Source organism: Exophiala spinifera, assembly GCF_000836115.1.
Source record: "Exophiala spinifera strain CBS 89968 unplaced genomic scaffold supercont1.2, whole genome shotgun sequence".
NCBI classification, from domain to species: domain Eukaryota; kingdom Fungi; phylum Ascomycota; class Eurotiomycetes; order Chaetothyriales; family Herpotrichiellaceae; genus Exophiala; species Exophiala spinifera.
The window spans coordinates 2150480-2174689 of NW_015622514.1; the positions used below are offsets into that span (position 1 = coordinate 2150480).

General features: G+C 52.7%; 10 protein-coding genes across 10 annotated transcripts; 6 read left to right on the forward strand and 4 right to left on the reverse strand.

The window, feature by feature from the left end:
- Nucleotides 1-4: 4 nt before the first annotated feature.
- PV08_03085 (uncharacterized protein) lies at nt 5-2461 on the forward strand (the record flags this gene model as incomplete). Its single annotated transcript, XM_016377442.1, has 6 exons — nt 5-181; nt 289-686; nt 738-1013; nt 1075-1542; nt 1595-2054; nt 2111-2461. The coding sequence occupies 6 exons, from the start codon at nt 5-7 to the stop codon at nt 2459-2461; spliced, it is 2130 nt and encodes a 709-aa protein (XP_016239012.1).
- A 783-nt stretch (nt 2462-3244) lies between these two features.
- PV08_03086 (uncharacterized protein) lies at nt 3245-4027 on the forward strand (the record flags this gene model as incomplete). The annotated part of the gene is made up of 1 exon (XM_016377443.1): nt 3245-4027. The coding sequence occupies one exon, from the start codon at nt 3245-3247 to the stop codon at nt 4025-4027; it is 783 nt and encodes a 260-aa protein (XP_016239013.1).
- Nucleotides 4028-4323: 296 nt separating this feature from the next.
- PV08_03087 (uncharacterized protein) lies at nt 4324-5288 on the reverse strand (the record flags this gene model as incomplete). The annotated part of the gene is made up of 2 exons (XM_016377444.1): nt 4324-4924; nt 5053-5288. The coding sequence occupies 2 exons, from the start codon at nt 5286-5288 to the stop codon at nt 4324-4326; spliced, it is 837 nt and encodes a 278-aa protein (XP_016239014.1).
- A 417-nt stretch (nt 5289-5705) lies between these two features.
- PV08_03088 (uncharacterized protein) lies at nt 5706-6916 on the forward strand (the record flags this gene model as incomplete). The annotated part of the gene is made up of 2 exons (XM_016377445.1): nt 5706-6449; nt 6563-6916. The coding sequence occupies 2 exons, from the start codon at nt 5706-5708 to the stop codon at nt 6914-6916; spliced, it is 1098 nt and encodes a 365-aa protein (XP_016239015.1).
- Nucleotides 6917-8186: 1270 nt separating this feature from the next.
- PV08_03089 (uncharacterized protein) lies at nt 8187-9578 on the forward strand (the record flags this gene model as incomplete). The annotated part of the gene is made up of 4 exons (XM_016377446.1): nt 8187-8505; nt 8615-8675; nt 8787-9200; nt 9470-9578. 4 exons carry the CDS (start codon nt 8187-8189, stop codon nt 9576-9578), a joined length of 903 nt encoding a protein of 300 aa, XP_016239016.1.
- Nucleotides 9579-10547: 969 nt separating this feature from the next.
- PV08_03090 (uncharacterized protein) lies at nt 10548-11446 on the reverse strand (the record flags this gene model as incomplete). The annotated part of the gene is made up of 2 exons (XM_016377447.1): nt 10548-11117; nt 11168-11446. The coding sequence occupies 2 exons, from the start codon at nt 11444-11446 to the stop codon at nt 10548-10550; spliced, it is 849 nt and encodes a 282-aa protein (XP_016239017.1).
- A 1514-nt stretch (nt 11447-12960) lies between these two features.
- PV08_03091 (uncharacterized protein) lies at nt 12961-13726 on the reverse strand (the record flags this gene model as incomplete). The annotated part of the gene is made up of 2 exons (XM_016377448.1): nt 12961-13569; nt 13628-13726. 2 exons carry the CDS (start codon nt 13724-13726, stop codon nt 12961-12963), a joined length of 708 nt encoding a protein of 235 aa, XP_016239018.1.
- Nucleotides 13727-14006: 280 nt separating this feature from the next.
- PV08_03092 (uncharacterized protein) lies at nt 14007-15038 on the forward strand (the record flags this gene model as incomplete). Its single annotated transcript, XM_016377449.1, has 3 exons — nt 14007-14069; nt 14130-14444; nt 14493-15038. 3 exons carry the CDS (start codon nt 14007-14009, stop codon nt 15036-15038), a joined length of 924 nt encoding a protein of 307 aa, XP_016239019.1.
- A 1530-nt stretch (nt 15039-16568) lies between these two features.
- PV08_03093 (uncharacterized protein) lies at nt 16569-17585 on the forward strand (the record flags this gene model as incomplete). The annotated part of the gene is made up of 2 exons (XM_016377450.1): nt 16569-17027; nt 17157-17585. 2 exons carry the CDS (start codon nt 16569-16571, stop codon nt 17583-17585), a joined length of 888 nt encoding a protein of 295 aa, XP_016239020.1.
- Nucleotides 17586-22399: 4814 nt separating this feature from the next.
- On the reverse strand, nt 22400-23497 carry PV08_03094 (uncharacterized protein; the record flags this gene model as incomplete). Its single annotated transcript, XM_016377451.1, has 1 exon — nt 22400-23497. One exon carries the CDS (start codon nt 23495-23497, stop codon nt 22400-22402), a length of 1098 nt encoding a protein of 365 aa, XP_016239021.1.
- Nucleotides 23498-24210: the final 713 nt, after the last annotated feature.

Consider the following 24210-nt stretch of genomic DNA (forward strand, 5'->3'; position numbering starts at 1 on the left):
CAAAATGGGCGACCCATCAGGTGAAATCCCAATGCCATTGGGACATCGGAGACACAGCATTCAAGTACAACATGATTTTGTCGGCCAAGTTCCTGAATATCATCGGAAACGATCTTTCAGCTTCGCGCAGCCCAAACTGCATGACCAACCGGATGGCGTCGATATTGGAACAAGCTTAAGTGTATGTGAGTCTCTTGCAGCGTTATTGGCATCATTGCGGAAGAAACAGCGTACCATGTTAAAGCCTGTCCCAATCAAGCTGTTGCAACTAACCTCCACGGTGATCAGGAATTTTGGGCTGGCATTGCCGTCCAAGAAGAGAACAGCACGACACTCAAAGTTGGCATAGCCATTCATGATGGTACATACAGTGTCGACTTTGCCATCCATCGCATCTCGCTGGAAGACAAACCAGAGAATGAGGACGGAGCAGACTGGGCCGTTGATCACATCATTACAGAACTAAAACAGTACAGGAAAGACCATCTCTGCAAGCTACTCGGTGCTGGTATCACTCCTGAACTTCATCACAAGGCGCCCAATCTATGTTCCAGGCTGTGGGCAGAGCTGGATATCGTTCCCATTGTTCTGCCATCTGCTGAGCTCCTGCCTGGGAAACGCGTACGGAATCAAGGGCGAATCAACGTTGACGAGTTGGCAGACTCTAACGCGAGAAAATGCTTATCGTACGTATAGCTGCTTCGTCTTCCGACCTCATCTCTGACCTTTTTGTATAGGTACTTTGGACCCACGAAACAGCCCCGTCTGTCCATCAACTACCAGAATCAAGTGGAAGTGGATCTGGGTGGCATGATCCAGCTAGCCACGCTCAATGATTACGAGAAGTCGGTTCGGCCACCAACCTGGAGAGCCGTACAAAAGCACATCAAAGCAGTCAAAGACAAAAACCTCCGGATTGCCTTCTTCAGTGCTACTCCGCAAGGGGGGGGAGTCGCCCTGATGCGTCATGCTTTGGTCAGATTCCTTACTCAGCAAGGTGTGAATGTTGAATGGTCAGCACAACCTGGTTCCTTGAACCTGAGCCAATGTCAACCTCATACTAATCCTGACCAGGTTCGTGCCTAAACCGAGACCGGACGTCTTCCGCATCACGAAGACCAACCATAACATCTTGCAGGGGGCCGTTCCCCCAGATGTCCGCACCTCCGATGAGTCAATGGGTAAGATCAAAGAATGGATCAAAGACAACGCCGAACGTTTCTGGCTTTCAGACGAGGGAGGGCCTCTGAAAGCCCCTGCTCAAGGCGGCGCCGATGTCATCATCATCGACGATCCCCAGATGCCAGAATTGATCCCCATAGCCAAAAGAGAGGCTCCTGATCGTCCGATCATCTTTCGATGTCATATTGAAGTTCGAGATGACCTGGTCTTGGAGGATGGAAGTGCTGCCCAAATGGTCTGGCAGACCATGTGGTCGAGTATCAAGCAAGCCGATGTCTTTCTGAGTCATCCAGTGCGATCATTTGTGCCTCCTGACGTGAGGTTGGAAACATTGGGTTGGCTCCCGGCTACCACAGACTGGTGAGAAATACTCCATCGAAGGCAAAGCACCTGCTAACCAGTCTCCCGTTAGGCTTGATGGCTTGAACAAAGACATGGACAGCTGGGATGAATCATACTATATGCATATTCTCCGACAGACTTGTCAAGCCCAGGGACTTCCTCAATTGCAGTATCCAAACCGTGGCTACTTCACCCAAATTGCTCGATTCGACCCGTCAAAGGGCATCCCCGATGTCATCCAGAGCTATGCCAGGTTTCGCGAATTGATGGCCGACGAACCAAAGAGAAATGTCCACCAATTGGTACTCTGTGGTCATGGTTCCGTCGACGATCCCGACGGAAGTTTGATTTATGATCAGACAATGGACGATATCCATAAAAATCATCCTGACCTGGCGGATGATATTATCGTCCTTCGCCTCGGGCCCAGCGACCAGATACTAAATGCGGTCATGTCACTATGTACCGTGGCTCTGCAGCTTTCGACAAGAGAGGGCTTTGAGGTCAAGGTTTCGGAAGCTCTTCATAAGGTGAGGAACAATTTGACCTGATGGCTAGATTATTAACACGCTGACAACACTTCCAGGGCAAACCTATAATCGCAACGCTTGCAGGGGGCATTCCTCTCCAGGTCGAACATGGCAAGAGTGGTTTCCTGGTGGAAAGAGGCGATCACGAGGCTGTAGCCAAACACCTGTACGACCTCGTCATGGATGGCGACCTCTACGACACCATGAGCGAGTATGCCAGGACCCATGTCAGCGATGAAGTGCATACGGTCGGGAATGCCCTGAGCTGGATGTATCTTGCGTCGTCCTTGTCTGGCGGCAACACACTGAAACCGAACCAAAGGTGGATCAACGATCTGGCTCGTGAAGCAGCCAATGAGCCATATCAAGACGAGGAACCACGTTTGCCTCGACATCTTTCGACATAGAGGGTTCTTGGACACACGGTGTTTCACAAGGCCCGACAAGACTCGCTGCATTACGGTTTGCCATCACTTTTCTGATTATGCGGTTGTTTCAAACGACGGTTTTTCATATCCATATTCGTGGTATATTCATATCGGTGGTGTATTTAATCAAGAAGATACAATGCTCAAAGAGAATCAGTAAGTTGAGAATGGACGACGTTGGGTTCACATAGTTTCCTAGCATACATCGGGAAAGGGAAGAGAAGAGATCCCTGTGTGCGCCGAGATATCGACCTTATCCCGACGTGGGACTTTTTCTCTACATGCACAATGTCCGTAAAATACTTCGAGTTCAGTCCTGATTGCTGATCAGCCATGTCCTGTTCCATAAACCACTGCGCCAGGTCTTCTACCAGTAAGACTCCGGGTAAGCAGCCTTTGGAAAGTACTGGTGCCGGCCATCGCCCTTCGCCGTCAAGACCTCAACCAATGATTATTATCCTTGCGCCAACGTGATCGATGGCCCTGCCGTTTGCCTCGTTGATCAGATCTTACGTATGCTGAAACACTAGCCACATGCGGTACCTTTACAATGCAGAATTGCATGATCCCGCGAGATCTCGGTGGCGCGCTCCTCGTCGGCATCTGCGGATGGTCTAACGTTCCCTTTGTTAACGTGCGTTCTACGGGTCATTGGGGATAAGTACCAAGTCCCTCGTTGTACGGTCTTCGTGTTTGGCGTGGCTTCCCTTCAGGCTTCAGGCCCTCATTCTTAATCGGAGCAATCTAACACATAGACTTAAAATGTACCGCAAACGTAATGGCTCTTTGGGTTTTTCGTTCACACGATTTGCTCACGCGGCGGTTCCGAATTTCTTCGCCGATGAGTCTCCGGTGCGGACGGCCAACCTGATCTCATACCGCCGCGACATGTGCTATATGCACCAAATCGCGAGCCCCGATCCGTATGCTCTGGATGAGCGGAGCTTCTACGTCGCGGGCGTGGTTGACAGCGAAAGTGTGAGCAGAAAAGTACATAGAGCCTTGAAAAAGTGTTCGATCCTGGGTGACGACGGGATCGTGGATACCCATAAGATTGGGCCCAGGTTTCCACATCAATTGGCCCTGCTGAACATTCCGAGACAGAAAGACTTGGTAGGAATGCTTTTCTGGTGGGAGGAGGAGTGTCAGAGACTAAGAAAGTTGAACGCCGAAGAGGAGGAGCTGGACGAGTTGATTGCTCATGCCGAGGTCAGAGTCACCGTCGCTACGGAGGGGGCTGCCCGGGGTGAACTCAGAGAAGATGACCATGGGGCTAAACTTGCGCTCGACGAGTTGAAATTCGCCAGAGAGAGGGTCCGGATGAAAAAGAGACAGAGACCGAGTCAGAGAAGGGTCGACGTTGAAGAGGATAAAGACGATATTGTCATGGCCTTTCACGGCCGAAGCAAGAGCGTGCCCAATATGCCTGGTCAGCTACGAGTATCAGGAACGACATCCGCCGGCAACGATGACAACAGGAACGGAGTTGAAGAGGCTCACGCGGAGGATCATGGCCCGCCCCCAGGGTATCTGCCACGCACATGATTTGAGGGAGACATCAATGGCTTCCTTTCTGCCGATGACGACGCTTCCTTGGTCGTTCAAAAGGCACATTGAGAGCGCCTCCTCCAGTCGCAGATCGTCATCCAGAGCAAGGCAAAAGCGCCACCATACAGCAATGCGGACATCGATCGCGAACCAATTTTCTGAAAAGAGCAAAAAGGACAAAGTAATGGAAGCAGTTGGTCCGTCGGCACGGTCAAAACATACGATATCGCCAACGTCCGAGCTCATCGTGTCCAGAAACTAGCCTCCGTACATCTACACCCCCATCCCGTTTGTCAATATCCCTCGTCGTCGTCAACATCCTCGCCTCTGAACCTGGGACTCAACGGACCCTCCCTAGTCCATATGTTCAAGCCAACCTTCTCCCCAGATGTCACCACAACCCCAGAGTGGATGTTTCTCGGGTCACCCTTTCCACCAACCAGGTTCACCCAAAAAACAGCGTTGCCTGGGACCGGGAGAAATGTCACGCCGTCCTCGAGCGGCACGTCGCAGTCTATGTACTCACACCAGCGCTCGTCCGCGGGCGGATCGAGAAGCGGGAAGTTCGTGCCGCCGCCCGAAATGTCGGCACTCGCTGTCACGTACGCGAAGAAGCTTGTCAGACGGTTCCCACCGTGCGCCGTCGTGGCTTGGGCCGGCGACGTGAACCAGTCGGTGTGCAGGTCGTAGGTCTCATTGACGTGGTAGCGCACAAGTTGGAGTGGTTCGAGGTGTGACGGCGGAGTGTCGAACCCCTGGAAGATCAAGGCGCGCTCTTCTATGCACCTTGTAACGGCATCGCGGGTGACCGTGGCGGACTTGGAGCGTCGTGTGCTTCGGAGTGTCTCGGTGCCGTCTTGGTCGGCGGTTTGGGAGTTTATGAAGGACGAGCCGCTAGAGATGGATGATGAGAAGGTCATGTCAGAGTTTTGAGTAGATTGTTCTGGGATCAGGCAAGGGATTCTAGGGGCCGTGCACGGATGGCGGATGGAATTGGGACGGGGGAGCATATGGTGGCATACCTTGTCTTGAGAAGATGGTCGCGTTCGAAAGGAGTGAGAAAGTTCTCAATGTATACGACTATAGGATCTCGGGAGAGAAAGTGGATTTTGTATGCAGGGTGTGTGCAATCGAGCTGAAGATGTTGTTGGTCTGGCTCTGGAGGATGCGCGAGGCTGAGTTTGAGTTGATCCGCAAACGTGGCCACGGCGAGGCTGAAGCTGAAGCCGAAGCTTAAGCTGAATCCGAATGGCTTCATTTCTTCTTTTCTTCTCTCTCGGCTTCACTCTGACTTGCAGTGGCAATCACTGCAGATCAAAAGAGCATCGAGAATAAGAAGTTCAGATCATCATGTCAGCAAGTCTCCTGACACGCCTCGTCAAAACATCTAGCACAGTTCTACCTTGAGGCAACTCCTGGCCCCTGGACTGTTTCACTACCGTAGGCACTGAGGAGTGTGCCAGGGCTTCTTCTTTTCTCTCCCTCACTCGAGCTTGATCTCACCTTCGGCAGAAAGTGACGCTCCTTCCGTGACACCATGTCCATCCGCCGTGCTCTTCTACCATCGACATGTTGTTCTTTCTGTGCTGTCTCCTGAGTGGTGGTGTCGCCGGCGCCGTGAGCGCACAATGGCGGCATACACCGAAGGCTACATTCCAATCTATTCTCGACAGCAATGAGCTGGCACTTGCAGCATTTGTCGCGGTATATCTTCCTTCTGTGCTCCCTCCGTGTGACCTGTTCCGAGCTGCCTTCGACTGTCTTTCCCTCCCTGTCTCGGTATTTCGTACTGACGACTCAACTGCAACAGCCGTGGACACCGCCTTGTCTGTCTCTCGCTGAAGAATGGGCGACGGCAGAATCGGAACTCACACAACCTCTTGTGAGCGTTGACTGCACCGCCGAGCCTGACCTCTGCGCCGAACACGACGTGCGCTCTTACCCTGCCATACGCCTGTTCCACGGCCGCCTCGCAGGAGACACGAACAAGACGAGTTCGATCCGGTACAGGGGTCCTCGCAAGGCGCCTTCGATTGTCCCCTTTGTCAAACGCGCGGCTCTCCCGCCAATCTCGACTGTGACCGCCCACAATCTGACAGACTTGACTTCGATCGACAGTGTGACATTTGTGGCTTACTTGGACGACGATGACGGCAACGTGATGAGGACACGGTACGCCAGGGTTGCGCGGGCGTTTCATGATCGGTTCGTCTTTGGCGTGGCGCAGGACGACCAACTCGCCGAGCAAGAAGGTATAGACACGTCTTCCATCGTCGCCTACAAGAGCGACGTCGGTGATCGAGATGTTTTCGTGCTTGATGCGACGACCAAGCGAGCAGATATCGAGAAATTCGTGCTCGAGGCCAGTACTCCGTTGATCGGAGAGTTGACGAGACGAAATGAGAGGACATACATGATCGTACGTTGTGCTGGTCGTTCCTTTTGTTTCGCGAATGACACTTTGTGTTCTACTCGAAACTCGATTCGTGCAAATGACTGACAAAAGGACCTCTCTTGCGGTCTTGTATACAGGGCTACAAACTCCTCGCGTACATGTTCGTGTCAAACGATCGAGATCGCGCATCGCTCCGTCGAAGTCTTCATCCCGTCGCGAAGCAGTTCAAGGACTACGTCAACTTTGTGACTGTTGACAGTCACGAGTACGGCCACATGGCGCCAGGACTGGGTCTGAATTTGTCAGGAGATGGAGGCGAGTCCCCTGCTTTCACAGTGTACAGTGCGTGGAAGGACCAGGTGTTTCCGTATCCTGAGACGCAGCATGTCACGGCACAGCAGATAGAGGCTTTCATGCTGCAGATCTTGCATGGGGATCGAGCGCCTTGGGATCCGAGGAATGCGAGATCGAATGGTCATGATGAGCTATAGCATATGGGAGCAACTGGAACTCAGGGTCTTGGACCGTATGAAGTTGTACTCCCACAGAGTCGATACGTCTTCCAACCAAACATAAAAACATGTGCTCTTCGGGACCAGTGACATATTTGCGACGCGAGACGGGGATGCGAGAGCCAAGATCCACGAGCGATGGTCCTTTTGGCGCCCTCGCTTCACAGGTCCCAATAACGGAGTGTGTACATTGTGAATGGCTGTAGCTCAAGAGACGCGTGTCAAGCCCCAAGTGCCAGGCGGAGAGATTATACGCCGGTTGTCGTTGGTGCTTGCGGCCGATTATGTCGACAGCTCCGGTTGCGGAGGAAAGTTCTTCCTGACATCCAAGCCAAAGATTTGTCGTCTCGAACTTCTCGACCATCCGCGGCCATATCCTGTCGCTGTGATTGCTTGTACGGACTCTCTCCGCATGTCAACTGCGTGTATCCTTTTGTCGTGGTTGCTTGTAAAATTTCTGTCCCCCCCTTGTCGGTTTCCTCAAATCGTATTCGCATTTCCACCAGGGAAGACGCCGTTCAACCAGCCGCAGCATGGCTTTTACTTTCCAGACAAAGCAACACTAAGAGTTCGAGTGCTCGTATCAGGTGCTTTTCAGGCTACTGCGGGCAAGGGCCATTGGATTGCCCAGTGTCTTGTTCCCGTCTGTCTCCAGGGATGGCGAGGCTTAGACACGTCAACGGCCGTACGGACTCGAGAGTAGGCATCGTTGTTTGGCTACGCTTGTCTATGATCGGAGGGTCGGTGTGGACATTCCTTGGATCTCTCGTCAATCGCAGTCCCAGACCGCTCCGAGTGTAGTAAGTATATCGAACTCCACTGGGCCTGTGCTTGGGAGCAGAGAAGTTCACACGGAGTAACTGTTCTTGGAATTACGAGAAAATTGTTGCTGCCTTGGCCTTGCGAGGTGGTATCACTTGATATACGATGGGCACACAATGTATATCTTCCGGGTGTTGCACGCTGGGCTTAGGAATATATCCTCTCTCTCTCTCTCTCTCTCTCTCTGTGTGGCGCTCGCTCTGCTCAAGTACCACCGCGACACAACATCTTTCTACGAACGATAAAGTGCCTATCGCCGCAGCAATTTCCAAAGGTCATTCCCGCTTGACGGAGACACCATTACCGTTCAGTTTCACCATTACGTACCTAGGTAGCTTCCGGCTGCTCGTGCAACTCTTCTAACCGACCGTTTGGAATTCTCGATACAGGATCGAGAGAGAACAAACAAAAAACCACCGCCGCCGACATGTCTTCCAATGAGCCTGTGTTTGTCTTCAACGGCACGACGTACCTCGGCGGAGGGTCGAACGCCAACTGCACAATCTCAGTGTGTCCCGTCGAGTTGAGCATTTATGGCTACCGTCCCTCTTTACCGTTGAGCATCTCGCTCATTGCCCTCTACGGCGTCTGTGGATTCGTTCAGATTGCCCTGGGCTGGCGCTACAAGACCTGGGGGTACATGAGTGCCATGCTCTTGGGATGCATCGACGAGATCCTGGGCTACGTCGGTCGGATCCTAATGTACAAAAACCCATGGAATCATGGTGGCTTCATCATGCAGATTGGTATGTTGGACTCCTATAGTCATGCTCTCAAAGAGGTCCCATTCCTTTATGGTCAGATTACGTTTTACGTTTTTCCTTTTTCTATGCTAACGTGTTGTTATCACCACAGTTCTCATCACCATTGGACCCGTCTTCTTCTCAGCTGCTATATATGTGATGTTATCCCAAATGTGAGCCTATGCCCTACACATCTCCGTCCCTCCCTCCATCCCTCTCTGTCTGTCTGTGTGTGTGTGTGTGTGTGTCTTCCTGATATACTACTGACACATGCCCTACCTCAGTGTAACATACATCTCTCCCAAACATTCACGCTTCGACCCCCGGCTATTCTACTACATTTTCATCCCGTGCGACATTGTCAGCTTGATCCTCCAGGCCATCGGGGGCGCCATGTCGTCGACCTCGGACGGATCGTCGAGCGCGGGCGTCAACATTGCCCTCGCCGGTCTCGCGTTCCAGGTCGCGACGCTGGTCGCCTTCGTCGCCATGACCGTCGACTACTTTGTCCGGAGCCGGGAGGTGTGGAGGTCGGCGCATCTCCCGCTCAAGTTCAAGGTGTTTGTGTCGTTCCTGGCCCTCGCGACGCTGTTGATCTTGATTCGATGCTGCTACCGGGTCTACGAGTTGAACGAGGGGTATACTCGCCACAGCGGCGCGTTGAGAGATCAGACTCTGTTCATTGCTCTCGAGGCTGCGTAAGTCTTTGCCTTCTTTTCTCCATCTCCAGTGTTGTTCTTTGTCATCATACCTGTCGACCTACCTACCTACCTACCTATGAACGTGTGTGATCTCAAACCCCCGACTCGATTTCTTTGTTACAGGTACTCACCACTTGCTTTTTTTCGACCAACTCTTTTTTTTTCATTTGCCTTCTCTCCCTCTTCGAATACACTTCCCCGGAACCCCGTTTCCACTTTCGAGTTCTAGCTTTGCTGACGCCTCGTCTTACCGGGTATCTTCTTAGAATGGTCATCGCCGCCGCGTATGCTCTCGTCATCGGCCACCCTGGTCAAGTGTTCTATTCCGGACCCCGACGTTTGGCCGGTACTGGAGACGACACTACCAAGGAGTAGGGCAAGCGTGCCGGAACACACGGTTTCGATGAGAGAGAGAGAGAGAGAGAAGAGAAAGTCGAAACGAATAGGTTCTTTCATCTAGGAGGTTTACGGTTGTGGTGGTGGTGGTGGTGGAAATGCGGTGGCGGCGTCGTCGAATTTAGAAAAACATTTTGATATACTCACTGACTGGTATTTACTAATAAACTACTTCACACGGTCTTTCGTTGCAGAATATACATCCCAGCGTTCCTCCTCGGTGCCGGTGGAACACCCAGGGGGTGGACGACGATGACCCAATGTTGCCATGTTATCCTCCTTTCAGCTCCCTTTCATCAGTTCCACGGGACCTGGACATTTGTGAGCCAACTGGAGGCAAGAACCCCGTCTACTACGGAGTGTAAAGACTCGTCGGTGTGTCAATCGCCATTGACAATGCAGTTTGGTTGGAGACACCGTTAACAGTAAGTACTTCAGCAAATGTATACGGTGTGCGAGACGACGTCCGATCCCAAATAAATTCCATTCAATCATACCTAGCCATGCAGGTAGGTAGGTAGGTAGGTAGGTAGGTAGGAGTCTTTGTTTCATTTGATACTGCATATCATCTCTGAATCCTTTTACACGTGTTGCTGCATATAATACTGCGCGCCGCATTTGGGGGGATATCAAAAAATACCTGAATAAGAGGTCAGAATACAAAAAGAAAAACACCACATCTCAAAAAAAGTATCTTGCGCACACCCCGGCACATCTCAAGAGTCTGAGGACCACGAACACAACCATGCTGTGGCCGACATCTTCAACACAATCCCTTCTCCCCTTCCCCAGACTCCGGATTCAGATCGGCGACTCAACCTCACAAAAAAAAGTCTAACGAGGGAATCTTTGCCTTCTTTTCAAAGTCACCAGTCACCCTCTTGGATGACTCGGGGAAAGTTTTTCAAAGTCACGCAGGACTCAATATTCCAACCAGTCCAAACTCCATTACCACACAGCAACCAAGGCACCTAGGACAACCAAGCCAGCTGATGCTTCTCTAGCCCGCACGGCGGCACCGGTGAACACCGCTGGGGCGGCTGGTACACTGCTAGATGGAGGTGTCGCGATGGTCTCCGCGGCTGCTGTTGTTGCTGGCGGGGGAGGAGCCGGAGCAGTAACCTCAGGTGGCGTGGCGCCGAACGTGACTGTGTTGGCCGACTCAGTCGCAGGTGGTGGCGGTGGCGCGGCGACGACACTGCTCGTGGATACAGTTGCGTTAGGAGTGGGTGTCAGGGGTAATTTCGCGGCGTTCTCAATGTATTTCTCAATCGTGTTGGGGCCGCTGCTGTTCTGGTTGATCACCATGGCCATGCCCTTTTGACAGTGGTTGGTCTGGCCGCAGAAGATCCAGATGGGCTTGGTATCGTTGACCAGTACGTTGAAAACCGGCGTGAATGTCTCGTTGCCCTTGACTGGGACGAACCCAGACCTCAGTCCAGGGCGCATCACGGATGTCAGGTTGCTGGCGATAGGCTTGCAAGGCTCAGCGAAGCTTGATTCTGTGACGGTGTGGTTCTGGAATATGTCAGTCTCATGAGCCAACCATGCGTCTTCTGTTGACATACCTTGGGGTGGAACTGGAATTGCACTATGGAGCCAACAGGAGCTTCGATGTTGTTGGGGAAGTACTTCAGCGAGCCGTTTGCATCGGCGACGGAAACCACCTGCACGATGAGCTCGCCGCCGCCTCCGGCCGGTGGAGTAATTGGTTGGCAACCTGCCGGGCACGAAGGAGCGGCACCGCTAGAAAGGCCCCAAGTTGATTGTCCCTGGTAACCTCCACCATAGGTTGCGACGGCGCCAGTCGCCAGCAATGTTGAGAAAAGGAGACTCTTGAGAGACATTGTCGATTATCGTTGATAAATGATGTTGTCGGTTGACTTGGTGTATGTGGGAGAGTGTGTGTAGAGATGCGACAATGAGCGACCGGCGCAAGCACGAACTGAAAACGAGCTGCAATGCGTCAAGCTGCAGAAAGAGTGAAAGGGGCCGGTACTAGTACACGGGGCCTCAAAGGAATAATGATTGAATGAGGTAGAGAGAAGAACAACAAGAAAAAACACGAGACATATGTAGGCCAGAAAAAGCGGGCTATGCCAATGTTCGTGTCCAGCATCTAAGATTATGGATCTGGGACTTTACGGATATGGTACTCACCAAGTCTCGTAGCCCGGTTGATTGAACCCCTTGGCAGGTTGAAGACATTGTCAGAGATGCGTCTCAGGTAGGGGTTCCTGGTGAAGAGGCGACAGGCCGGGGATCTAACAGAACCACAGGATGCGCAGTGTCAAAGCCACAGTTGAGCGGCGGGCAGCGCGCCAAACGCCATGAATAGTAGACGGCGATGGGCGTCGCAGAGTGAGAGGCGACAGCAGGATTCGAAGCGCTGGGACGTTTTGAGTCGTGTTTGGAGGAGAAGAATCTGAAGCATCTCCTGTTTCCAACGGCCGGCGCCTACCCAAATAGGAAGCTTGGCCTGGGCCGGTCAGGCTGTGAGGCGAGGCTAGCCAGACACGCCGCGTCCTGCTCTTCCCCAGCCAGCGCTAGAGGCGATCTGGCCCATCTTGCAACTTCGGCTTCACTCGATCCTGATGGTCGCTTCGAAAGCTTGTCTCTTGCTGGACCAGGGACCGGTGATGGGCGCAGGGCCGGGAACCTAGCTTCGTCACCGGCCTGGATTCGCGCCCCGGGTGTGAGAGCTCCCGGGTTTCACACCTCCCAAATCTTGATCAGGCTAGCATGCAGCCACTGGAAGAGTCGACGAAAATGGAAAATGGGCACTCGGGAATACCTCTACCGAGAGTGATGGGGGTTCAAATGGAGGAGGTCTGAAGCATCCTGCCGAGCACTACGGAGCACACTGGAAGCGGACATTACGAGCCCAAGTAGGGATGGCTTGGAGGAAGGGGGTGCTGAAATTGATTTGGAAATATCCGTATGTTGGCTAGCTATCTGCTAGACTGTTACAACCTGCTACCAGACTCTTTACACGCGTAAACATATCTGCTGTGTCTGTTCGGTGTCGTGAACATGCAATCTCGATTACATAACAGACTGGGGTCGTCTCTCAGACTCTCGTATCCTCTTTAACAGTGAGAATGGAACAAACAATCGCAATTCTCGCCAACCCCGGTGCCAACATCGACACTGTCCTGAACTCCTTGCGACCACACGTCATTAAACGACAACATCAACAGTCTTCGAGTCAGAGTTGCGCAACAGTTTGCACCGCACTCGCACTGACTTCCCTCTGCTCCTCGTAAATTCGTGAGCCTGACCAGCTGTCGGCTTGAGAGGTCTTAGCTCTCTTCGCCGCTGATCGAACTCCCCTCCGATTCTGTGCAATGACATCGGGTTCCTAAGTCATGGTGTAGCCGGTGGGCGTGGCAGTCATGAAATCCCACTGGCCAGGAGGAAGGTTGCTTGTCTGTCGACTCGGCGTGAAGGTTGGGGTGGCCTGAGAAGGGTCTGCCATGTCGGTCAGAGCAGGGTCAACATCTGTCTCATCTGCCTTCCTCTTCTTGGGACGGCCGCGAGGACGAGAATTGTTAGGCGGGTCAAGCACATATTCCTCCTTGAGTTGCATAGACACGGACGGGTCATAGCCACGTTCACGGGCAAGCCTTCTGAGGCCTGCTAATACCTTGGGGTCCATGCCTGTGATTTCCTGGATTCTTTCCGAGGCGATACTGGCCTCCGCCAGAGCCAATGCCTGGATGCGCACCGCTGTAGAGTGTTCCTGCATCTTCAAGACCTTTGGTGCCTTTGATTCCGTAGCCTTTTGACTCCAATCAGTAGTTCGGAAGAAAGCCGCCGGATCCGCTGCTTGACGGGTGATGCTGGTTTCGATTCCTTGTTCTTTCATCGCATCGAGGTAGCCCTGGCAGCCGAGGAGGTGGACGCGCTGGCGCGAGGTGTGCTGGGCCATCTCCCTGCCGCAGTACTTGCATCGTACCTGCGCGAGCTTCTGGAGCGGCTGTCAGTGAGATGCTACACAGAGAGGGATCGGGGTGAATGACATGTACCTGGGTCCCAGTGGGATCTTGAGGAATAATGTCCCATGCCGAATGGGTCTCGGTGTCTCCGGGTTTGTTCTTGTAACCCCCAGAGCCAGGCCCTCCCATCTTGAAGATCAAGACGGCAGTGAATTGTAATGCGAAGGTCTTTTGACGAAGGAATAAGGAGATGACCAAAGGTGGCGGCGGTTGAAGGCGGTGAAAAGGTGTCATTACTCAGGATTGTTTTCTAAAGACCGCTAGCGTGCAGCTAGTCCGTTCTGGGAACCACAACACGCTTGGCACCGAGGGACGCGTGCTGAGTGTTGTGCTGTCCATGCACTGTGAGTTGATGGCCTCCTTGCTGCAGTCTTGATGTCTGGGGTTATGACTAACGACATTGCAGCCCATGGCAGACTCATCGCAAGCAGCTACTTCGCTGCTGACGGAACATCTACAGTATACACCGCTGGTAAGCACGCTCTCCAACCACCGGAAGACGGGCAAGACCGGCAAGACTGACGACGGATAGTCACTCATCGACGACATCATCAATTCGGTAAACAACTTCGTCTATCAAGGCGTCGGAAGCTTGGAGACTGGACTGCTGTCAACTCCACCGGAAAAGTTGGGTTTCAAGGCAACAACAGCAACGGGCGCAGATGGCACAGAAGAGAACGAGTTTCCAGAAGCGAAGCAAGAGATCGAAGAGGGCCTCCACAAGCTGGAGACTCTGCTCAATTCCACCGTGGACAAGAATTTCGACAAGTTTGAGATTTATGTCCTGAGAAACATTTTGTCGGTGCCTGCTGAGCTTGTCAACTGGGTGCGCCTGAGCCATTATCAAGTAAGGGGAATTGATCCACAGCGAATGGCCTCTGGACTGACATCGCAGAATATTACCTATCCTCTCCCTGAAACTTCCCCGACGGTCGAAGATATACAACTCCTTCGGCGCAAATTGGCGGCTTCCAGGGCATTGTCCCAAAACCTGCATCGGGAACATAGTCAGAATCAGGCAATGCTGAAACAACTGCGAGCGCTTATCGGTGGTGTGCAGCAAGAAGCCAACACCATGTCTTTCCTAACGCAGAGTCCCGCCGCTCAAGCATTGAACCTGGCTGGAAACCCCGACAAACAATTGTTGACCACCAACACCAAATTCGCAGTTTCGCAGTTACCGGCCCTCCGATCGTTGCTCGACGACCTCAGACCGAAACTAAACGCCCTCAAATCTTTGGAGTGCAACGCGTCACGGGCCAGCGCAAAAGAGGAGATCAAAGAAGAGAGACGTGGTTATATCGAGCAACGAACGCGATCACATCTGGAGCGTAACGGTATCAATCCAGCCGAGAACTCTAGCCTGTTATTTGCAAAGCGAGTCGATGAGGAGGAGGTCCACGCCCTGGAGAAGGTCGCATCGATATTTGATCAGACTTGAAAGATTTGAAGACGTTGGCACGAACGATGCGGGCCCGGAAAACATACAACGAACTAACGCACCCCGCCATTGCCAAAAGTCTCAACATACGCTCCAATACTGCGGACAAGGCTGATGCTAGCAAAATCGACAGGCCTCAGTTTCCTAAAACTGCACCGGGAAATACCTCTTTCGGAATGCATGAACAAGTTGATTCACCAACAACGCAGTATGTCGTGCATAATACCCAGGTCACGGGCTTGTCAAGGGCGGGGACAGGGTGCCCATCGACGGCTATCTAACACACTTCAACACCAAGTATGGCAACGGTCGAGTTACTTAGGGACTGATGCGGGACAGAAGGATCCTCTATCGGTTGCTGGCGTAACCGATTCGAGCATAGGCAGCCGGGGTAGCTGCAGCACCAGGACAACTCCTTGAAGACACATACAGGTTGTTTTTCGACTGAAGTTTCATTATCATATGCCGGACCCGAGGAAAATGAGTTTAGTCCGCTGCATCGAGTCGCATGAGAGTATCATTTGTGCCCGGAGAATGTTACGGAAACCGTTGGCGGGTTCGGGATCTGGCTTCCGGCAAACAGGCAAACAGGCAAGATGGGCCAATGGCAGGTGGTAGGGATCGACCGGGAGGCGATCTGTGGGAAGCCCAATGGCAAAGCGGCCACGACGGAGGTGTTGGCTGGTGCTAGCCCTGGATGGGCAGGTCGATTCGACGAACCGAGGCGCTGATCGCACTGCGACAGCGACACTTTGCTGCAGTCTGCTGCACCGAGGAGGGCTGGGATATGTTGTTCGTTCTTTTCCTTCCTGCAGCAGCGGTGTGTTAGGGCACTAGGGAGAGGGATGAACGACTCCACGACCCAAAAATAGGCAGCTGGAGAGTGGCCAGGCTGCTCATAGCAATCGCCCCAATAAAATGCCGGGATGATGCCAAGCGACGGCCTCCCTAGCCGCTGGCATCTCCATCCTTCCCTTTCGATCCTCTGCTCTGTGCAATCATGGAAGACTTCTCTCGTCTGTCGTTTAAGCGCCAGCAAAATCCTACAAAAAGAATCCTGTACCTATCATGATTCGCAATGTGCTCGACTTGAAACGCACTCCCAGCGCCGGCTCCCAGTCCTTCGACTGACCTGAGCGCTTCTCTCACTGTTAGGCGCGCCTAAATGGGCACATTGGCCAACGAGGTAAGCTGCAATATCGGTGAGAGATGATATTATACCCAGGGCCATGGTCTTGTGGTGGTTGTTTGTCTGTCTGATCAATGGTTTCCTGATTTCTTCTCCTAACGCGTATACTCTGCACTTCTGGTTTGAATTGTACCTCGTCGTACCTTGGACTTGTTGGGGATTGTTACCTATTGCTTGTTGATTTTGCTATTGTTCACTCCGGCCTGGTTCGCCGCACTGTGTCAAGCACTCGACACTCATCTCTTTATCCTTCTAAGACGAAAACACGGGAAGCCCCTACCGACCACCACAGTCTCTTTCGTGGATTTTTGTTGTTGAGCTTCACATTGCGCAGCAGATCAATGGCGACAGTGTCCAGCTCCCGCTCCGGCTCAGCCTCTTCCGACCGTCGTCCCGGCTCGGGCTCGGGCTCGAGCACGACGAAACACCTCGAGCCTCCCACGCCGTACGAGACGACGGCGTTCATGACCAACGCGTCGCCGCTCTTGACGTCGTCTCTACACTCGCGCAACTCGGCGAGCTCGATCCAAGAGTCGGCGTACCTGGCCAAGGCACAGGTGCTGCAGTGGTCCCGTCTGGGACTGGCGGTGCTCGTGATAGCGAGCGCCACCGCCGCGCTCGGCTGCGCAGGACACGTCTTGGACCGGTACAACGAGACGGCCGGCGTGGGCAAACCATACCACCTGCCCCAGCTGTGGCCGGCGAATGTCGACGTCAGACCTACGTTGGCAGTCCTCATCCCTGCGGCCATCGTGATCACGGTGAATCTGGGATATGTGGTATTCTCTCTCATTCCGACGGTACGTATATACCCATGTCCATTCTCACACCCATACCCTGCGAGTGTCGAGCTTTTTGACCTCGGTGTCCGCGATTGACTAGACATGAGCTGCACATACGCGCATCCAAACTGATACGTTCGATGGCAGCCTTATTCACGTACGTTGATGTACAACTTTGTCTTCCTGGCGTCGTCGCTCGCTGGATTGGTTCTGTGCCTGTTCGCCATTCCTTTCTCCACCACCCTGACAGACCCTTCGGCACATCACTCTAGAGAATCTCTGCACTCGTGGACCTGCAAGTTCTCGGACGGTGCGGCAAGTTTCACCTCCAACGCCAAGGCTCTCCAGATCCCCGTGTACCTCTCCGCCGGCGTGCCTGTCCCCGCGGGTTTCAAGAGGCTGTGCAAGGAGAGCCAGGTCGGCGTGGGGCTCATGGCCACAGTCATGGTTTTGGAAGCCGTGAGTTGTGCCGTTGCTGGTGCTGGCATCTTGCTTGAGAAGAGAATAGCCAAGGCGAGGAAGGCGAGGTACGCCGCCGCAGCCGGGCACGATGAGAAGCGTGAGACTCTGTCTTGAGATTGAGTCACCAAATTCTCTCAAGGACAGCAAGTATACAAGAAGGATCGGACTTGGGGGGCGGGAGGGTGGGGGGGGGGGGGGTTCAATGATGATGATATCTCGGCGATCATTCGATAATAGGATCGCTGCATACCTTGGTAGCGGGTAGGGGGCAGTGAAGGGGCAGTCTGTCTTCCCTCGTTACATCTTCGTACGATGTTCAATGAGGTTGTTGTTAATGTATCTACTGTACGGTGTCAATGCGTCGGTGGAGTATATGGAATTCTAGGCATTATACTTTTTCTACTCAGGGCACTGCAGCAAATTCGTGTGCTTGTGCGTTTGTTTCATGAGAGCCAGATAGAAAAAGGTGATTTCTTATCGTCAGGATATTCTATGGGTATTGGCTGCTGAATTCGACGCTGATGCTGATCCTGGTGGCGGCCACGCATTATGTCGCCGGGTTTTCGAGCGAGAACCGAATATAATTTTTAAATCTCGGCGAACGGACGTGCTGACAGCACCGAATAAACCACCACATCCGCCAGCGCCCGCAAGTTAATTAACTAACGAATTAATCACAAAGACCTCAGAGGAGCTGAATAAATTTTGTTCAATTGAAGCGGGGATCGCCGCGAGAGTACAGCAATGCATTCAGCGCTTCAGAATTGATACTATTTACACCTTTCCTCGTGTGCCCACCGTGCAGAATAGCGAACGGGCAAAAGGGAAAAAGCCTCACAGAACCAGACCTACGCCTCTTGTCGGTACGACGACGCATATGCTCTCGGATCGCATGTGTGCGTATTTCCCGGGTCTACATTACTTGCGCCCAACCATACTCTCGCATCAATCTTGTCGATATCGAATAGATATTCGATATCGACCTGTCAACGATGAAACGCGGGACCAAGACAAAAAGAATGTTTGAGGTGTAGTATAACCAAGTTGCGCAGGGCACCCTACGCGTGTAGCCTGTATGCAGAGTTGGTCACCTGTGATGTGCGGTATGTCCATTGTGACTTGTAAGGTGGCCTCACTCTGTCACCTGTGGACGAGCTGAACAACCTGTCCGAAGAAAGGTAGACAGGGGATGCACTCGCTGACTGATCAACACGACAGGTGACGTGTAGACTGGTCATTGATTGTGTTTTTTGTATGGGACACCGTGATAGACCTCGCAGCGCAGGAAATCTGGCAGCCCTGTCAGGGTGAAATTAGCACTCGTAGACAATGACAGCCACCGCGCAGAGACGTGCTGATGCGCAGAGTGAGAACACCGCCCTCGGAAACCAGATGCGCTGTAGACTGGCCTTCTGGCAGCCCATTTTTGAGACCAACCTTTCATACTTCGTATCTCCGTCATGCCAAAGGGTCCTTGCAGAGTCAGACAAGACTTGTCACTCAGAGAGGAGTAACGCTTCGAGATGGATTGATTGGTTCTGGCCGTCTAAGGGCGGAGCCGCCTTTCTCGTCTACTTTGGATGCGTCGGGTCTGGACCTCGAAGCTGAAGAAGGCCCGTGCCTGTGCCCCCGTTGAAACTCATGCCCGCTGAATTCTGTGCCTTTGATGACGTTGGTCGAGGAGACGAAGTCTGCTTCAACTTATACGGTTGCTCTCACGGCCGCGAATGACAGGTGTCCATCCGTAGGATCCGTCCCGGAGACCCCTGGTGGTGCTGGTCGCGAGGCTGCTGCGGGCGAAGACCGAGGAGGCAGCTGAAGGGTGAATGCAATTTCTCGCGACTGGCCTCGTCCAAGGATGTTGAGCTCTGGTCGGGCTACTCAGCTGAAAAGTCCATACCGTCAGGTGCTCAAGGCGGATGTGTTGGATGACACCGGCAAGCGAGACTCATCGGTTCGATCAAGCGTCACATATCAATTCTTGTCCCTGTTCGGTATCTGTGACTCATTGACGTCCTCACGCACACCTCGGCGCTCGCTTTAGATACGGGTATCAATCGTGTATCTCAGAAAGGATCCAGATGAAACCCCATCATAAGCTCGGTCGTCTAGCGTTTTAACCCAAACCTGTGAGAAATGACAATACCATCCCTGCGGCCTACCACTCTGATGGCATGATTGCTTCACACGGGCAGGTAATCATCCCTTGTGCCAAGCATGTGTCCACGATGTGGCATTCAAGGCTGCCGGCAGGATTCTGGAAAGAGATCGCCAGAGGCGTCCTCGGCACCTTGAAGTTTTAATACGGAGTACAAAATATTGACCGATGTACCTTGAGATCCTGCAACTCGAAACAGCAGCCTACCTCAGGTTAACGTCGGATGCAGTGGTTGCGTTTTGGTGCCCCTGGCGCGGTGTGCCTGATTGATTGATGCTGACAAGAGTCAAGACTACCCACAATCTCTTCCAGGGAGCCTTCAGTCATGATACTCTGTACGACAGCCAAAGACGCAGTTCGATGGTCTGTGTCTCTGTTATGCCAGTTATTATTCAGCAAGCCCTCAGAAAAGGAAAACAAAAAAACCAATTACGGGACTAGTTAGTACTCAGTACTCGTCCGGAGCGTTTTTGCGAGAAGTCCAATCCAGTTTGCGGACTCATATGGAGACTCCTTAGGGGCTCCCCCCTTAGCCCAAGTCGCAACCACAGGGGCGCGCGATAGGGGGGGGGGGGGCACTCTCGTCTGATCGGCAATGCGGGTCGACAACCGACGTTGTGTCCCATACAGTAGAAATGCCATGATGCCAACGAGCCAAATCTGAGTGTGTGACCCACGAATCAAGATTGGATTGGGAGCGTCCTCCACCTCGGCCTCCTTTACTGTGTAGATCGCATACAGGAGGTGGGTATCGGGGCGTTGGTTGAAACATGAAAGCCGTCTTGGCCGCAGGAATTCATGGGGAGTTGTTGACCCAACATGCAGCTACAGGGACGGCTTTGTTTGGGCCGACGAGCTTGACCCCATGCGACGTAGACACGAGCACCGAATTTCCATATGTGTACTTTTGGTGCGACCATCCCTTGAAGCCCCTGCCTGCGTGGTAGAAACTCAATCTCCCCCGAGGGAACATGTTGAAGTTTCATCCGAGGGAAAAGAAACGGCCAGAAGGTTGACCCTGGCATTCTCTCCCGCGTTGCAGATGAGAGTGATGCGGAGTACGGATACTTTGCATGCCAAACGCGGAGGCAGGGGGGTTGGAAAAGGAATGCTCGTAATTATTGTATGTAGTGTACGATCTCCTGGTGACTGCATCCCACCTGGCCCAATGTACAGTAACTACCGTCGAGAGAACGAGTACCATTTACCTACTAATGTCTTTCATGCCCGAATGAATAGGTAATATATCCATCCGTACAGCAGTCTCCATACTTGCAGGTCCATATCGAGCCACTCCATGTCGTGACATGGTCTCGGACCCATCATTCCACATCCTTAGTAACCTACATAAGTGATGTATCGTGTCATGAGAGGACCATCCCTAGAAGCGAGAGAGTGTCAGACGTTTTCGTTCCGCGTGGCTATGCAAGCAAGGGCTATTGATGATTATTGCGCATGGCTTCCCGACTGCCCAGCCTCCCAATATATCGTATCCCAACCCCGATGAAACGCACCCATGAAGGAATTATGTTCCGCACGTTTCGTGAAACGTGGTACAGGCTCCAGGGTACGGTCATCATGCAGAAGGTATCCTGGGCGAGGTGGCTGACACCTGGCGACGAAAATCGTGCACACGGACCACGATCGTGGCGCGAGGCTGGGGGTCGACTAGTTCAACCTGGTACAAATATAACCTAGTTATATATCCGGATGTTCCGTCGATCTAGGCCCGAGCGCCACCATCGTATTGGAGATACCAACCTCTTGCGAATAGTCTTGACCTTGAAAATAATCGATGGCGGTATCTTGATGCTTTACGCTACACCTTGCAGAAGTGCGAATGAGAGAGAGTCACGGTCCTGTCGATTGGGAAGGTGAGGTGGGCTACACGACAGGACGGGTGTGCCTTCATCAGGCTTGGAGGATCGGTAGTGCTAAAAAAGTCGACGGGCAGCCTTCAGAAAATTCAACCCCCACTGGACTGGTACTGTAGTGTTCGCCATCCTTTTTACGAGTACTGCCGTTGTTTCCTGAGGACCCAAAACTTTTCTATCTAAGCCACCACGTTCGGTGGCCTTGGTGGGTCGTGGTCTGGAGTCGAGTTCCTCGGAAACCGGGAATGTCAGTGTCCACGGGAGCACATACAGCGTTGCTAGAACAATTCTTCTGTCACTTGTTCCCGTGTTGTCTCAGCCGTCCCCACTCAAGTTGGTACTTTTCGCATAGGTACTCCGTAGATTGTAGTGGTAGTAAATCTCATGTAGGCCCTGGGATATGCATACATATAGCCAAAAAAAAACCCGACGAGACAGGGTTTCCGCACCAGATTAGCATTTTGTGATTAAATTTACCGCATCGTCTCACTGTAAAAGGACACTCCGTTCGCTTGCGGCCTGCTCGGCACAAGGTTGATCAAGTATCATGTGGAAATTGTAAAATACCAAATCCTGCGGCGAACATTTATAATGTACTGGATCGCTACTTCTCCGTATCTGTCAGGATTACGGAGAGGATTCAAGAGTGACAAGTTCCCCCGAAGCTACTACTCCCTCGGTCAGCAGAGTGAGACCTATTCGTTGTACCCGGAACCAATGAGAAGCTGGTGAGAGCTATTTGCGATCAGGAAAATTACGCCAAAGGATCAGGCAAACAGAATGTGGCGCATGGAAATGGAATCTATACGTCTAGCCGCTAAAAAAGGGAGAGGTGTACAAGTGGCGCGCATGACAACTGCTCGCCTATCATGATGCAAAAGGCCCAAAAGCGCATTTCAGTGAAGTTTAGTAACGTGGAGAGTCGCTTGGGCAAAGTCAATTTCTGCCGCATACAAGGCACGCACTCGATGGACATTAGGCGATCGGTCCTTTTTGAACCATTCAAGATTGATGTCGCCGTGAAAGACAACTTTGTGCTGATCAGGGCCAACATCCATGCTGCCCGGAGCGTATAAGGTGAAACCGGAGACGCTGCTACCAGTGTGTAATAAGGTGCGGTTTTGCCAGGTCTGTTGTTCCTGCTTCAACGCTCTCCAGTCGCACCCGAGAACTCCAGTCTGCGTATCGACGCCAACAGTACAACTCACAAAGTCGATACGGTAGGTCAATTCGGCGTAACACTGCGCGTTGTAGAGAAGGTAGTAAGTCGAATCCTGGAAGATCATGCACGGTCGTTCGACGTTGGGACCGTCTTCTTCAAAGGCGCCGATGTTGGAGAACAGATATACCGGCTCGCCAACAGGCGTGACGAGATCATTGGAGTCCATTAGTTGCAGGTGCAAGGGAGTTGGCGCGACGGGCATGTTCGTGTTTCCACACGCTCCGCCATGGCCAATGGTATTTCCATCAGTCTTGTAAACGAGATAGTTCTGACCATTGACAGGGTCCTGGAACAGGTTTGGGTCGATGTTGCCCCCTGCAGGGAGGTCGCAGACAAGCGTAGATTCCAAAGGGGTGTATGGACCGGTCACGTTGGGGGACGTAGCTGCTCCAAGACAGTGCTTCCTCGGATGCGACGCTCCCAGGGCGGCAAAATACATGACCCAGATGCCATCAGGCCGTTGATTTACATCAGGCGCCCAGACGTGGGCGTAAGGGGGTTTTCTTGCCCAAGCAGGCAGCCTGGGGAGAGCGTCGTAGCCTTCATGGAGTGTCCAGTGCACGAAATCGGTCGATGAGGCTAGCTGGATGTTGATATTCTCGTTCTGCGTGCTGAAGGCATACCAAATCCCATCTTCAGCTTGGGCAAGGCCAGGATCTGGGAAATTGGTCGAGATTGCCGCCCCATGAACGTCGGCAGCAGGTGCTGATTGGAACAATGTGGCAGTGGTTAGGCAAAAGGCCACCCAGGCCGTACGAGGCGTCCCTAACATGCCACTGCCAACCCGAAACAATCCTTGGCAAACAAGAAATGGCGTGTGAGAGAAGAGAGATCATGCGTCCAACATTATTGCTATGGGCGCTTTTTACAGGTCGGAAGCGCGGAAAATTGCGAGTGGTGCTGACGCTTGGTGATGCCAAGTTTAGTAGTAGTACTCCTACAATAGGAGAATTGCTGTACGACCTCGTACTCGTCCACCCGCAGACCGCCACGTGAAAACAACCCGAACTTGATGCAGGAAACTTGACCTGACGGGTCTGATGCTTGTAAGCTGTCACTGCATCCCTGTTGCGGTGTACCCAGTACTCCGTACTCCAGACAGAGGCATTTGTGCCATCGCACGTGATGTGGGTGGCCCAAAAGAGCTATTAAGGGTGTGGGTCCAGTTGGGGGGCCATCGTGTCTCACTAAACCCAGGACATCAAGTTTTTCTCATCCATCTATTCTTAGTCGGGGAAGCACACCAGCCATGGAACCTTCCAAGCGAAACACTCGAAGGGTGGCTCCTCAATAATCCGGAGCGATGGTCTCAGGAGACCGGGGAAGGCAGCTTCTGATGATGGCCGATTAATGTCAATATTGGCGAGCTGATCTCAAATGATGGCTGGTCATGGACAGTTGGTGATCTAACCGGGGCTCAAAGCCTTCCTGCCATGTTTTTGTTTACTCTAGGAATGATTTCGTTGTCGCGAGGAAGTGCCATGA